The sequence below is a fragment of the Ixodes scapularis genome, unplaced genomic scaffold (genome assembly GCF_016920785.2).
Source record: "Ixodes scapularis isolate PalLabHiFi unplaced genomic scaffold, ASM1692078v2 PGA_scaffold9__187_contigs__length_104089568, whole genome shotgun sequence".
Lineage (NCBI taxonomy): Eukaryota > Metazoa > Arthropoda > Arachnida > Ixodida > Ixodidae > Ixodes > Ixodes scapularis.
In genome coordinates this window covers 52,234,741-52,250,822 of record NW_024609884.1, presented here as the reverse complement: position 1 = coordinate 52,250,822, position 16,082 = coordinate 52,234,741, and the positions used below count along the sequence as shown (strand labels likewise).

Here is a 16,082-nt window from a genome sequence, read left to right as displayed (position 1 = left end):
CCATGAGCATCACAGTTCACATGCTCAATGTAATTATTTTGAGGGCATGTTTGTGGCACTGATAGACTCTAAAAGAACAATTAGAGAGCGCAGGGCTCTTTTGTGAGTTAAGCAGCAATAGTTTACTTTCCTTCCCATTTGGGTCTCGTGAAAATATATTAAAGAAAAAAAATCATACAAACACAAAACATTCCGACTTCGAGCTATTTTGCAATTGTCTGTTTAGACGGACGCATCAAGGTCTGTCCAGACTGACACGCGTGATTCATTCACGCCGTGTTCACGTTTTACAACGGCAGCTGCTAGTGGCCCACTTTTGGACAGCGTGGGCGTAAACGGAACAGTTTCCTCCCTAAATTTAGCGGGAAAACTTACGTCACGTGACCTATGCACCAATTCAGTTTTACCGCAAAATTTGGCGGGAAAAAGCATCACGACCATGGTACCGCTGTCGAAACGCACCACGTCGTGCGATCGTCGTGCAATATATATCTTTTTTTATCTAAGGAATATAACATATAACATTTTTAAGTCACACCTGGCAAACTTGAAAATGATAATAGAGTATCCATCACTCTGCTAGTCCGGTGACCTTCGCCATAACTGTTTATAGGGGCAAACAAATGTTCCGCACTACCTTGGACGTGAAAAAGCGTTTGTAAACGACTAGATGAATAAAAAAAAAAGTCATATATTATCCGGCATAAAAGACTTGCACGCGAGGCGGAAAGGTCCCGTTTTATGGTGTGGACAGCCGTTGAAATGCTCGTCTAAAGGGACCCAGTGCGCGCATTTGGAACGAAGGGATGTTGGCAATGTTGATTATTACATTGCCAGTGCTTATGTTGTCTTAAGTAAAGGTTACATTACAAAGCAGTTCACCCTCTCTACGGGCAACAAAATGGCCGAGGAGAAGGGCAGAGATGCATTTTCAGCAGGCACATGCCAATCATGCACATAATCATATGAATGTAAGCTCAAGCCGCTACAAGCTAGATTGGCAGGAAAAAGCATTGTCAGAAACATTATTAAACTGAAAACCAGTTTCAAACGAAAACTTCTCAAATAGTGTCACCTTTGAAATATCAAACAGCTCTAACTAATCTCGCAGAAATGTTTACTTTTATGAAATCATCTGTCCCCAAACTAAGAAAGAAACAAGCGAGCAAGAGCTAGACATTGTTTTGTTAGAAATATTAATTAAAAAAAAAAAAGAAGGCGAATACGAAAAGCACTCTTTTTAATAAGAATGTTAAAAAAAAAAAAAGCAATGAAGGACAAAAAAAAAAAAAAAAAACTAACCTGCAAATTAAACACTGTTTTATGCCGAGAGATTGCAGTGTGTTATACTTATTTTGTCTTTTATTTTTAAACATATAATATTCCGACAAAGCTAAAAATAAATCATGTGCTTGTAGTGCTACAACGTATATGCTACTTGCTTTTCAGATACATGACAATCATGCATTACCTAGATCTTGTTTCATCTCCTTCCTTAAGTACAAAACCAGGAGTGTGTGCAGGTACAAAGGTACGCGAACCGGGAGGGGGCGATAGGCCTACAAACGACATTCCGTTCGCAATATGGCCTCACCTTGATTATGCCCTTGACAATGTAGATATTTCTGTTGGCTCTAACTTTCTTCACTTCAGTTATGCACAATCTCCCTTTGAAGAGGAAGAGATAGCGCAGCTGTTCACGGTTATTAGCGTCGATAATATCGAACCAGCCCTGTACCAAAGCAGACACAACAGATGCAGCCACATATATTTGGGATACACTAAACAGATTTCACCCAAAATACCGGTATATGTCTGTATTATTTACTGCAGTAAAAATTAAACCCAGGATACGTCAATAAAATAAAGACTCTTTTTTACTCTGTTCAAGAATTATAAGAAGGTGCCTTGAAACGGAGAAGCTGAAATTTACTTCTTTATGCATTTGTTGGGAATACTGATTTAAGATAAATAGCGTTGTTGTCGGTATTGGGAAGAAGTAACTAATCAACTTTGACAAGAAAGTTCTCGTTTGAAATTAAATTAATCGCAGTAGATCAGTCATACCATGTCTAGCTACTTCCATGTTATGCATCAAATATTTCTGAAAGATGGACCTCTTTGTAGTTATGAGCACTTCTGCATTTATTACATTGCCTATCTATGTGACATAAGCATTGGCAGAAGCGTGCAATTCCTGAAACAGGTTGTGATGTTACGTTTAAATTGCGTTTAGCAAAGCTCTGGCAGTCGTTCATGCAAACTTAATAGCATTTATTACAGTCGAGTGCTTAATCTGCGTGCAAATTGTATTTTCAATTGAATGTTCCTGACGCGTTCGTAGCCTATTTAGTGCAAGATCGAACTACAACAGTTCAACTCACTTTACTACTATCGACCTACATTATAGATTATTTAATTGGAATGCTTCCAAAACAATACACTGACATTAGTGTAGTCGAGTGTGAAAGGTTTACTAATGCAAAACAAACATTAAGACGTTGATATGTGTGCCCTATAAATAATGACTATAGTCCGTTGCAACCTAAGAACGAAGGGCGAGGGTAAGATGGGCCGGGGAGGAGGAAGCAGACGGAACGCTAAAGAGAGAAGGAGGTTTCCCCCTCTCTTCTCCAGCGTTCCGTCTGCTTCCTCCTCCCCGGCCCGTCTTACCCTCGCCCTTCGTTCTTAGGTTGCAACGGACTGTAGAATCCTGGCATTATTCAGTTGTGCCGATATACCGTTTTTAAAGGGGCCCTGCAATACTATTTAAGCGTCGACCTCTTTGCGGTTTGCACATTTCTTGTGGTTCGGGGGCACGGAGAGAGTAACTAAATATCAGTGAGTCATAATTTAACCGGACGACGCGGGAGCCTCCTCCACTTACGGGGGCTCCCCGTGGTACCGAACGCGCGCGGCATATGACGACATCGTGACGTTGTCAGTCCTGGCCAGCTCCTGCCTTACGACTGGTGAGAGCCACTAAAAGCTTTTTTTTTAAGTCAAAATACCAAATATAAGTGGCGTGAACCGTTTCAATTATTTATAAAAGTAGTTTTTGTTCAGTTTTGTAGATCAGAAAAGGAACAAATGCAGTTTATAAAGTACGGAAGCAAGAAATGACCCGTCGACGTACCCGCCACCAAGCTGTGGAAAAGCTGGCGCATACTAGAAAGGGGTGCCGACGCGCGCAACGGATTGCTGTGAAGCGGCGAGCGTAGAAAGGTCCTGGATATACGCGGCGGCGCTGCGGTCATATGGACCGGTTCCGAGCGTTCCGAAAGCCTTCGGTGAGCAGGTTCGGCTTGCGGTTTGGCCGTTTGGTGGATTGGCAGCACGAAGTGGCTCCCGTTCTGAACTATCGTTTGTGGCCAATGAAGTGTCATGCCGAATTAGTGTTTAGTCGCGCAGCAAATGCAATGCGAGCCGCCCTGGCCTCCCGCTTTATCCAGCCTATCCAGCGCATGCTTTAGTGGCGCCCTCTTGAGCAGTCGACACGGAGTCTGGCAGCCGTGAGCGCTCGCTGAGCTCACTACCCCTCCTCTAGTTCACGGCCACCCAAGCCAAAACCAGGGACGTCATGAAGGAGGTTATTTGTTGCTTGTTTTTGTAATCTTAATTTGTCTATAACTTTTAAAATAAAGCGAAATTCGAGAAAAGAAAAGTTTCGCTAAGTCACTACGTTCAGTGCGCTCAAGTTCGGTGCACATTAAAAACCAGTCAGAAAGTTGTTGCAGGGCCTCTTTAAAACGGGTATAGCTCTCCTACACTGCTTTGATGGCGGCGTTTATTCGTCTTCGCTTATTTTATTTAGTTTTTAATCAGATCGAGGAAGGCAAAAAATATCTGACACACATAACAAATACAACAGATAATTTTGCACATACTAAGGCATATAACACTTAAATCGGAGGAATATGATAAATAATCGCTCGACATAATGCACTAGTTCTTTTTCCACCAATGCCGCAATGTTTTTCAAGGTGGTCATAGGTGAAGGGTGCGATTCCGCACTGCAGGCAGCCCAGACTAGGACGGGATTAATCTGGAGCTGCTGTTGTAATGGTTCATACTTGCTCAGCTAGTAGGTTATTAAGAAAAACTTGTGGATTTCTATTTCTGTAAAAAGCACAATCTGGTACTGATTAACTATATGCAAATGTATTGTGCTTTCCGGAGATGCTTCGCTAAGTTTGGTTGCTTTTTAATCGTCTTGCAAAACATTAATGTATGTCGGGCTTAAATAAGAAACCACCGCTTGCAGACGACATGATGGGAACACTTATTTGATTAGACTTGTCTCGCATTACGGTGCGAGAACAATGTCAATTGGCCCTGACTATTATTTGGCAGATACCGGCACCTACCGCAAACCTTTCGCAGTGTTCGATGACACAATCGAGGAAGTAATAACATTTATAAACCCCGTCACAAATCGTATGCCGGATAACCAAATGCGTGTTTCTAAACCTCCCAACTCACAGCTGGTAAACAACTGACATAGTTTACTAGTTTGTGATTTTCTTCTAATTTCAAAGTCTTAAGTAATAAAATATGAAAACTTAATCCCTTTCACGCCCAATCCGAAACGCCTTTTTTTTTTTGTTCTCCCATCTCTACAGAAGAACCCTCAAAGGCTAAAAGCATTATTGTTTGATTGTAATGAATTTGTATTCACAAGAAGATACATATTCCGATGGTACGTGATCTCACACTGGTAAACTAATAAGTGTAAATTCCAATGTGGCGATGGAACAAAAATGCCTTCTACTCAACATTTAACGTATAAAAGAATTTACACACTTTAAAGCATTCTGATGTATGACTTTACATAGAAAGCTTACATACCAATATAGCTTTTAAGTAGCTATGTGTAATTAGCGAGGCTATTCTCCTGTACGGAGATGTCAATATATGACGCATCTACTTGATGTTACAGGTGCAACTTTAAATCAATATTTTAGACAAGAAGAAGGATTCGTGGGCTATAGTCTACAACTTGAAACTTGCAACACAGATTATCTTTAAACGTCTTTAGCGTTGAAGGCTCAAATCAGCCGTGACGTACGTGCTTCATAACTCGACCCCAGTTGTGGATGTTTCCATGATAGCCTTCGATGGCATTTATGTACTGTAGATCAGAGGCTCTCTGAGGAATAGCCTGCATAAAGTCCAAGGCTCTTTGCAAATCTGAAAAATCCTCATGCAGACGAGCCGTGTATTTGATGAGTTCCTGAAAGGGAAACATGACGCATAAAAGAACTGTTATGAGTCAGATCGGTGTCCTTATAAAAGTCGCTTGCGTCTAGTTGCGCCAAGTAAGGCTATTTGCAACACCATTCAAACTAAAATAAACATGGTCTCTCACTGAAAAACAAAAACCAATAAAAGGCGATTTAGTGAAAATTTTCACTAATAATTTTGTTCTGTTTTATCTGAACAGAAGGTATTATTTTAAGAAAAAAGTAATTTTCCCTTTCTGTTACGTTCCTGCAGGGCAACTAACGCGTGTGCGTTGGTTGGCTCAAGATTGCTGACATCTGGAAGTGGAGTGCAGGTCGACTGGTATGCGATTTATTTCCACTACAGTCTCTAATTTAGACAAGGTATCACCAAACCTTTGGACTAAGGGGCCGGATTGCGGATTAGTTGCAGTAAAAAAGTAAAGTAAAAAAAAAAAAAGAAACTGTTTTTTCTACTACCTTCGTGTGCGAGCATGGTGCGCGTCGCAACGCCGCTTTTTTTTTTTTTTTTTTTTTTTTTTTTTTTTTTTTTTTTACACGCGTTTATTTTCGCGCCGGTAGCAGCGGGCCGCGGGCAGGGCATCACTGGAAGGACCGCTGCCAGCCTCAGGCCGGTCGGAAGGCCTCTGCGGGACGGATCTGGCCCACGGGCCGGGGTTTTACAGACCTCTGATTTAGACGATTGATTTTTCACCGTACCGCATCGCTCCAATAATGCCTGCTCCTAGATTTTGATGTTTTTTTTTAATATTTAATTGATAATTATGTAAGGTTTGCACATTCTCGTTCGTATCAGTTCATATTTTTTTAAAGCTAGCTACAGTTTCTTAGTTTTCTAGAAACTTTAGAAACATCCATTTGTATGCATGGAAGTAAGACATGTTGGAAAAATAGTGAGATAAAAAACACAAATATAACTAAAAATACCTCTTAAAAAATCCAAATAGCACTTGCGTTGTGCATAAGAAATCCCGAACGTAGTACTAAAAAACATAGTGTGTGAGTGTTTGTTTGTTTGATGCATCTGATCCGGGTGGGTTTGCGTACTTGTGATTTTGCTTTCTTAAGTATCTGTGCACATATTTGGTTTTGTATTGTACTCACCTTGAGGAGAAGCTGGTAGTCATTAATTCTTTGGATAGGAAGTTTCAAGTGGTCTGATAAACATTTGTCGTCGTTGATGCTTTTGCTGAATTCCTAGAGAGAAAGAGCGCATATTTCAAAATCCAAACCCATAAAACGTGTTAATAAAAACGTAAAAACGTATGGCTACCTACATCAAAGTATTCTTTCATGGGTCCAGAAGCTAACAGATCTTGGGCGCGTGGAAAATCCTCACAGTACTTCACGTGTTTATCAAAATCTCTCTCCTGAAAATAAAAGAAAACGTAGATCAAGTATAGTAGAGGTACAATTAAAGATACTTTAACACTCGAGAAGTCTTTGAAAAATCAAGCATGGTTTACCAGACGAAGAAATGTCACTCCTAATTTGGCGGGCTCACTTGCGTTGTACTGGACGCCCTTGATCAGCTCCCTGGATGAAAGCAAATATCTTTTTTTTTGCAAATTGTGTCTTAATAAAACCAAACTTGTGCTATATATGTTAATTAGATTCGGAATTGAGATAAGGTTTTCTGTGCTGCAAACCTTAGTGAGATCGAATATATTCTGAAAAGGGGAATAATCAAAAATATTGTTTTCATTTTATTGATAAATTTATAAATAGCATACCTTCCAAGATATCAATAATGATATATTCCTCCAAGCAACCAGCCGCAGATATATTGTTTCAACAATGAAATGCAATGAAATGCACACGTCCGACACTATTTGTGTCGTTCCTTCATCCTACCTAAGCCGAGTCAGTTACAAACTCAAGAGGCTTGCGCGAGTGAGGGCAGGCAAGGAAATGGCTAGGTCAAAGCGCAACATCTGAAAAATCTGGCGCACGTTCTCTCCTTTTATCTTTCGCTCTAATCGTAATAACCAATTTTCTTATTTGTTAAAAATGATTGCACTCAGGATGTTGATGGCAGTACTAAAATAACGTTTTTATGCATTCGTTGGAAAGCGCTGAAAGACCAGCACTAAAAAGAAATAATTGCGTCAAGTGCTAACTCACGACGAATACGTACGAACTGGTCTAACTTTCCGCCTTTTTGTAGCTGATTTTGAAAATGTATGCGAACTGGGACAATGCAGCAGGTTAATCTCTCTCTCCTCCTGTTCATATTTGAAGACCGCGCTACTTTTAGAGCTATGATCTGAAAACCGACTTTTAAGCTGAATTGCTTCAGACGACCCATCGCGTGCCAATAAGGGAAAAGTTTTACATTTCCGCAAATTGCCGTGGCAACTTACAAACAACCTACGATCCGACAGTCGTCAGAGCAAACACTGTTTGCGCTGAAGAACATGTATATTTAAGTCGTAGAATTTTAAAAGCTTGTGGGAATTCGATGCAAGGATATTAGCTCGCCTATAGTGCCTCCATGAACACGTACGTGTTGTGGAAGTCACTTATGTCCTTGAAGTTGCTAAACAAAACGTCCTTCTGCTCTTTGAGCTCCTTGGGCATAGAAGGGCTCTCCATTTCCTTCAGGTAGGTATTTACAACACGCTGCATATCTCGAGAGAAATCTTCTTCTGTCTCCACCAGTTCCTTGACGACGGCCCTGAAACGAAAACAGACACAAAACAGAGTCAAGGGCAGAGGCGTTTTATGTTACACTTTTAATTCAAATCGAGCGTCACATAAAAGTAAATGTCCTATTTCGGGTTGCTAAGTCTTTGTTGTCAACCCGCAGGTTCTGAACGTTTCTCAAAACTCGTGACCCCTTCTTCTTGCAATGCAAATGCAAAGGTTTCCAACTGATTGTCGAGAAGAACTTGATAAGGAAACATGCAGAGTATCGAACTGGTGGCCATCGTTTTCCTAAGTGACCTAGAATGTAAGGAAGCTAACTTCTTTTTACGACTTAGTGTTAATAAAATATCGTTCAACGAGCACTTACGGCGGACATGCCAAATACTATACCTTGTTAAGAACTACTCTTACGCTTTAACCGACGATTAAAGAGCGTGGTTGGGAAGGAGCGGCATGGATTCAGATCCTCAAATTGAGGCTGGATATTTTATGTAATATCGAGTGTTGGCCGTGGTTTCTGGTAGTGGGACAAGAAAACTTACAAAAGGTTGGCCAACATTGTGCAGTTTTATATTAGATTCTTTCCCGAGTTACTCCTACCACCTTTTGGTAGTTTCGGGCGTGATGTTAACGCACAGATAAACGCACACCAAACTCTTGCCCCTCTGTTGTATACTTACTCTCGCTTCACTTGGGACTCCTTATCTTTCGGGCTGACCTGCTCAACCACAACTGCACCCTCTTTCTTTTCCAGGTAGCAGGATGGAACCCAACCCTCCTGAGTAATCCCTGTGGTACTGGATCTAGTCCGCACGCGCCATCTGTGAACAAAACGAATAAATAAATCGTAACGTTCTCCACCGCGAAGGCTACACCTTAGGTAGCATTAAAACTCAGCAGTGCAATGTCGTTGAAGGCGGTAGATATATTGTGGCGCGTTTCGTTTTAAAAGCTAGAGTATGCACAACTACGATTCAGCCACCATAAGAAAGATGCATGTACCACTCGAAATTCGCTTTGATCTACTTAGATAAGTAGGAAAACGCTTTAAGAAAAATCTAAAAACTCGATTATCAACGCAATTTACATCGATGTAATGCATATCAAGAAATAATCTAAATATTCTCCTTCTTACTGCCAAATGACAACCATTGCGCTTTAGGATCGACAAATTCAACGCACTGTCTTTAATTTTGGAAAATTTATAGTATATTGAGTTCGTAGGATCTACACCCAAAGAAATGCCTGCGCGACTATTTACCCACAAAACACCCAAAGAGCCAATCTATTCGATCTACGAAATCAGCTCAGCGAATGATGAGACGGAACATCTGTTTAGACCTCAAAATTAAGTCTGCGCTGTGGCATTACGCAATGCAAGCATGACGCTTTGCATTGCATACTGCCACAGTGCAGACTTCATTTTGAGGTCTAAACAGATGTTCCGCCACATCAGTCGCTGAGCTGATTTTGAAGATCGCAGAGACTGGCTCTTCGAGTGTTTTGCGGCTAAGTAGACGCGCAGGCATTTGTTAGGGTGTATATTAGATAACATGCAGGTGTAAAAGTTCGCGCACACTTTGAATGTTTCTATCTCAAGGCTTTTGTTTTACCGGTCGATAAAATTACGCAAACTGACGCCCCGCCCTGCAATGGACAAGGCATTTTGGATTTATTCTTCATTTGTGAAGCAGCTATAGAGCGGAAATGGCAAGCCGCAAACTATCCCTTGTAAGTGTTGTACTTACTTCCGAGGTTTTGACGTGTCTATTACTTCCACTTCTTGACCTTCTTTTAGTGGAATCCCCTCGTCGTCGCTGGAGATTGGCTTATAGTCCAAAATGGCCTCAAATATTCCTCCAATGGGCTATAGGGAGAAGCAGAGAAACTTTATGTTGATTGTGATGCACACAACCATGTAAAATTAAAAAAAATTAAGTAGCGTAACATGATCCTTAAGTCACAAACAATGGTCCGCAAATACCGTTTATAACGTAACGGCATGTGAAAGGTCATGCGTTCTGGCAAAGCACCACGCAGATAACCATGTACTGAGGCCTCAAAAAGCAACAGCGTTGCTCCTAAAAGATATGCACACAGCATTTTATGCCTTGAGGACAGTGTTATAGAGGTTTCTCCAAAACATGAACGAAAGCTCGTTTCTCGTGCCTTTTTAATCTTGGAACGAGTTACCCTTTTCAAGTTCCAGTGGTTCAAAATGAACGTGTTCCCGTTACATTTCTAAGACTGATCGTTATTTTAACGTTACATTTGCGTACTTAATGAAATATTGTGCCATATAATTCGTTAATAAAAACAAGTCTCGAGGTACTCCTAAGCACTTCTTATGAGTTGTGAATGCGAAAGCATGCAAGCCGCTTGTCTGCTTCCTTATTTCGCCTGCTGCGTACTTTTCGTCGGAGGTCAGCGTGCGCGCTCTCCGCAGCGCGCTGACCTTGGACGGAGCGCTCCGTGTTAACGGCGCGCTAACGGATACGCAGCGCCATGAGGTGAGCGGTCGTTGAAACTGGCGCGCAGCGGCCAATGGGAACCTCGTCGGTGCATTTTTTCTTTAAAATTTGCAAAGAGCGAACTTACCTGAGGAAAAACTTTAAAAAAATAAAAAAAAGGCTTAACTTCTATGGAAACGCATCGAAGACACCGTTCCTCAAACAATAGGGCGCCGTTTGGCACGGGAGACAAGAGACGGCGCAAGCGGTCGTGACGCCAACGATGCAAACTGCCGCCAACGAAGGAGCATACGGCGCCGAGAGCCGGCGTCATTAGCAGACGATCTTTACGACTCAAAAGCGGCGCGCGTTCCGCAGGCGGCGACAGTCGCAGAACCAAAAACAGGCGCGGTAACAAGGAACTGCAAAGCAGACGACATAAGTACCCTCCCCCCCCCCCCCCCCCAAAAAAAAAAAAAGAAACAGTCAAAATAACTTGACAAATCATTTTTTTAATAGATAGTGTCCATTCAATGTGTTCTATTAGTAAGGATGATAAAATCGTGCATTGGCAACTGATATCGAAAAAGCTCGCGCCGCTTTTGAGTCGGAAATATCGTCTGCTATGTGTAGGCGGCTCTGGGCGCCGTGTGCTCGTTCGTTGGCGGCAGTTGGAGTAGTTGGAGTCGCGACCGCTTGCGCCATCTCTTGTCTCCAGTGTGAAACGGCGTTCTATTGTTTGAAGACCGGTGGCTTCGCTGCGCTTCCATAGGAGTCAAGACATTTTTCTTTTTTAACGTTTTCATCAAGTAAGTTCGCTCTTTGAAAATTTTATAATAACAATGCACCACCTATGGGCAACGCTGCACAAAATCTTAGCGCGATAGGTTAAGAAACCGATTTTCGCGATCGATTTAAGGAGCCTGGTCGCTATTTGAGACACCCTGTAGTTGATAATAAAAGCATAAATGCCTAGAAAATTTGGTTAAAATCGCAAAAAGAAACGCCGTTCCTCCTACCGTTCCCTCGAAAACGTAACGCATCCCTGTTCCACCGACGGAAAATGGAACCGCGGCGTTCCTCTCTTTTTCCTAGAAGGAACACGCTGCAGGAACGCCTTGCAGGAACGTCGTTCCTTGGAACGCCGTTCCTAACAACACTGCTTTAAAATCATGGCTATTGCGAAGTAGTGAAAGCAAAGTAACATTTAATAATGGCGAATATTCTAATTCAGATACACTTTTTTTACGGGCATGTATCAAAGACACATTCACCGCCTGGCGAAGAAACAAGATCAGTCGCGTGCGGGTAAACAAGCATAGCGTTCATTATTCTAATGCATATCGAATCGAACGAAGCTTATGCAAAATAAATATCTGAAACGCACATAATGCCTTAAAACAGAATCAAGATAAAGGCAGACGGCGTGGTTAATATGATATTTAATGGTAAGGAACCAACATGCGTGGGTTCGGCTTCAGATGATTCATCAACCTGAAAAGCACCCAGGCCTGAAGTGATATAAATTAAAATAAACATAGTTTTTATTCTGCCATATAAGATACCATAACAGACTATTGCAAATAAACATTTGAGTAAAAAAAAGTTCCATGGTGCCAGCTAAGTTTTGCACTGTACCGGTAAATACTCCATAAAACAGCACTGTGTTTCACCAAAACTCAGACCGACTTCTTTAAACCCATTTGCAAGATTCTGGAGCACAGCAGCACTGTTCAAAAGCATCTCCACTCTAAATTCGGTTGACATAATTAAGGGCAAAGTGTTCAATAAGCACTAATTGTCGACCCGTTATGCCCGTGGAATCGCTGGCGCGTTCACCGAGTACATTTGGGGCAGTGTGGCCCCACAGCTTCCGGGCGGACGAACCCCTCAACCAACTCCACAGGATCAAAGAGGTCAACATTCCTGGCAGGACTCCAGGCTTCCGCGACTGTTTACACTTCCCTCCGCGGGGGAAAGACCATTCTGGCTACCCTCCACGTCTTGTTTAGCGAGGCTCACGCCAACAAAGCGGAACGCTTTCGTCCTACATCAGCAAGCAGCGTGAAAAATTGTAGCGTCAAGTATCATCCGGATGAGGCTGCAACAGTCTGTTCATCTCGTTGCGTAGGTTAAAAATAATCCGCAAAAAGACAGACAAAAAGCCAACAAAAAACATCGAGTAATATTTTGACGCCGAGATGTGCAAGCTCAATAAATCTATGCTTTGTTTATATGACTAAATTAGGTAGCACCTTCTGTAGTGATATGTGCCAGAGGAAAGGAGAAAGTGGGTTTCGGCAGAATTGTGACCAAGTGCCTTTTTTCACGGTATCCGATAAAAATAAGCATTAGGTTAAACTAAAAAGCACAGCCGATTTCGCCGCCCTGCAAAACGTGCACTGATAAATTATAAATTGTCCGGTATACGTCGTTTCAATTCATTTCTGAAAAAATCTGCTGGTCGTGCAAAAAACGCCACCCACTGAAAGCTCCACTAAACAAAAGTCTAGCGTAAGCTATATGTGGCGTAAATAAAGCGACGTACAAAGAGATGCAATAAAATATAATTCTTTATTGCGTCACCGCGAGGCACAACCCCCCGGTACACAAGAGAGATCGTAATCTGGATTCAGCGTTTCGAATGAAGCTATGAATCAATCGCATGTAAGCGCATCAGACTACATGCTGAATCAGGTTCAGGGCGACATGTGGCATTATACATACTTATAAAACAATTAAGATTATGAGCTTATGCTTGATTCTATGAAGCAAAGCGTACAGTTCACGAGCGCAACCATGCCAGTTTCCACATCTCTGCACGTGGACACAGGAAAGGGTGACTTGCTTGCTTCAGAGTTCATTGAGAGTCATTCGCATCGTGGTTTATGAAGACGTCGTCGTCTCCTTCGGTCTTGGCGCTGACGAGTGGCGGGACGCCATCGTCACCGAGCGATTCATTTCTGGCTGCTTTCCCAGTTTGCTCGCAGTCTGGAACGTCGCATATCAACACTGCGTTGGCCTTGGCTGCCAGGTCGTTGAGATTAACGCCAAGATCCTGGCCTGTCAGCGTGTCTCTGCGTTGGCTGAAGGCATCCCATTCGCTCCAGTCAAAAGGCTCATCATCCTTGTACTCCCTCCAGTCACCCGTATCGATGAAGCGATTTTTTCTGTTTCTTACGTTTTCGTAGTAAGTAGGCAAGTCCAGCTGCTCTACGCTAGTGTGCAAGATGCCGTGGGCTTCCATCTTAGCCAAGAATTCTTCTTCGGTCTCAACAATATTAAGCACGTCGCGCAGACGCTTCACGTTCGGGATGTCCAACCCCACGACGAACTGTTCAACTACGTGGTCGCTGGTTGTAGATTCTCCAATATCCGGAACAGCGAAATTCTTGTTCAAAAATGATCGTGCCTCCAGTTTTCTTTCGAGCTCCGTTATCTCTCTGTTTTTTATCGTTTTCAGTCCAGCGGGAAATATGTCGTTCCGCTTGCCAACAATGAAAAGACCAAGTCTCTTGAAATTAGTGCGTATCGTATCAATGCCCCCCGGTATCATAATCTCAACCTCCGGAAGGACTAGCAGTTCCAAATACTTGGTGTCTTCTCGGGTCAACTCTTGTAGCATATCTTTCTCAACGGTCAGGTTGGTTCCCAGGATGGGGTAAATGTAGGTGTCTCCAAGGAGCCCCTTGTACTTACGGCACATCTTGTTATGAAAGTCATACTCCGTCAGCAGCATCGTCTTTCCGCCGGGACTGATGTAGGGGAATATGTGCTTGTAGTCTGAGAAGGGTTCACTGCTGGCTGTGATCCTGCAGCAGCCGCCCGAAGATGGTCTTCTTTTGGGGATGAAGGGAACATAGTGATGTGTCGACAAGTCTACCCCAGACACCTTGCGCACGTTGCTGCTGCGCCGTTGATCCAAGCGCGGTTTGGGCTCGTCCTCGATCGGTATTTCGACACTCATACTTGCAGCACCTGCCAGGAAACGATGGCACACTCGATGTTGCACTCAATGCTGCGCCCAGCGGCGGATAGCCCTCGTCGGACCGACGATTGCACGACCAGTTCCCACACTCTTCGATGACTGGGCAGGCAAGAGCAAAATGCGGACAACTTGCGGGAAAGACGTCCGGTCTGAGCAAGTCTTCCAAGTCGAATGCAATTCTCAACAAGAGCAAAGACAAGCCAGCCTCATATAGTGTGATCACACGACAAAAATAAGAAAATAAAAAGGGGCGCTCCCGGGCCAGTCTTCTTGCCCGCCAATCACAGTCGAGCAGCCTCTTTGGCGCAGATGGACGCTCTCCAAGGCGTAAGAATTCAAGCTGGTTCCTCGACAAACAGGGAATCCTGGCCTCGCGTCCCTAGGACGCTCCTCCCTAGGCTTTAAAATCTTATTTCGGAGCACCGTATTGGCCGGGGAAGAGGAGATTAAATTTAGCCGCAGCGCTTCTATGTCCTAGTGCAGGAAGAACAACAACGACAAATTGGATCTAGCCGCTTACTCACCCGGTGGGACAAACGCACCGAGATCGCAATTCTTATTCGGCCAAATTTAACCGTCCTCCAAACGAGGTTGGCCTCCAAACCAGCGTTAGCGCTCCGCGACTTCTCCCACAATCGTGGCTGCATCAGCCTTGAAAGTGAAACATTCCGTGCATTCCGTTGGGGGAAGTCATGCGCCATCTACAAATAGAGCCCATCGCAGGACAGGCGGATACCACTGCACGCCGCTCCTTCGATAGTGCCGCTGCAAACCCCCCGATTGTTGTGGGGACTTTGGTGCCACTCGGGTTGTTGGAGCGTTCCGATGCGGGTGTGTGCTATCAACTGTGAGCCCCTTTTAGCTACCCACAGGAGCGCCAATCAGGCAGAGTTTTTTTTCCACTCGATGCACTGCAACGTTTGCTGTTTTCGTGGATCTTGCTAGTGGCACGTAGCAGAGCGTAAGAGGTGATGCATCGGTTAAGGCTGACAATACGTATCTTTATGCTCTTCAAGTGCCCATAGGTGGTGCAGTCTACAAGTCGTAACGCATTAAGTTTGGGAGATGCGTACCAGTTGTTCTGTTTTCTTTGTAGATACCGGGTTACATTCTCAAATCACCTCATACACCTGGAATACGGTTGTGCTTCGCTATGACATTTGTTTGAATGCTAGACGATCGCCGTCTTGTTGTTGTTGTTGTTGTTTTCTAGAATTTAGCTATTTGTTAAGTGTTTTGATTTAATTGGGATATTCTTCCTGTGACTATTGTGTTCTGACGTGGTTTAAAGACTCTGCTGTTATGGTGCTCACACACACACACAAGTAGCAAGATCACTGCTTAAAAAGTCCAATGATTCAAAACACCTCCGTACATTCAATGTTACAAATCAAACAATGGCAGTATAGCTCTGATACAAAATCTTCAAGTTGATTTTACCGATGGCAAACAAATGTAAAAAAGACAGTGAGACCGCTTATGAAATCTCAAAATATGCGGATGAAAGCCACCGGAGTGTCACCCTGAACTCTATGCTTCCTAGAGAAAGAGTTCACCCCATAAATTAAAGAAAAACTACGGAATGAACACCAGGGTAGATAAATAGACAGCACCTGAATTTGACTTTTTTTGGCAGCAACAAATAACCTTCAATGGCACCCGAACTAAGCACACCAAAGACGTTATGTTGTCTACAAGTGTGTCTGATCGTGCGCTAAGCACTCGATTGAGTCTTAAATTTATAGGCAAAAC

The 16,082-nt window shown here is 43.1% G+C and overlaps 1 protein-coding gene across 2 annotated transcripts in view; it reads right to left on the bottom strand.

The window, feature by feature from the left end:
- Positions 1-16,082, bottom strand: part of LOC8043039 (obscurin) — a 228,802-nt gene that overhangs the window by 132,175 nt on the left and 80,545 nt on the right. Inside the window, exons 4-11 of one of the 2 annotated variants that reach the window (XM_040216616.3) lie at positions 9,641-9,759; positions 8,573-8,713; positions 7,750-7,920; positions 6,710-6,779; positions 6,521-6,613; positions 6,348-6,440; positions 5,069-5,233; positions 1,595-1,732 (exon numbers count right to left, since the gene is read on the bottom strand). In XM_040216616.3, coding sequence (XP_040072550.1) covers positions 1,595-1,732; positions 5,069-5,233; positions 6,348-6,440; positions 6,521-6,613; positions 6,710-6,779; positions 7,750-7,920; positions 8,573-8,713; positions 9,641-9,759 — 990 coding nt within the window. The remainder of the gene's footprint in view (positions 1-1,594; positions 1,733-5,068; positions 5,234-6,347; positions 6,441-6,520; positions 6,614-6,709; positions 6,780-7,749; positions 7,921-8,572; positions 8,714-9,640; positions 9,760-16,082) is intronic. The other variant, XM_040216617.2, reaches the window with a different exon arrangement.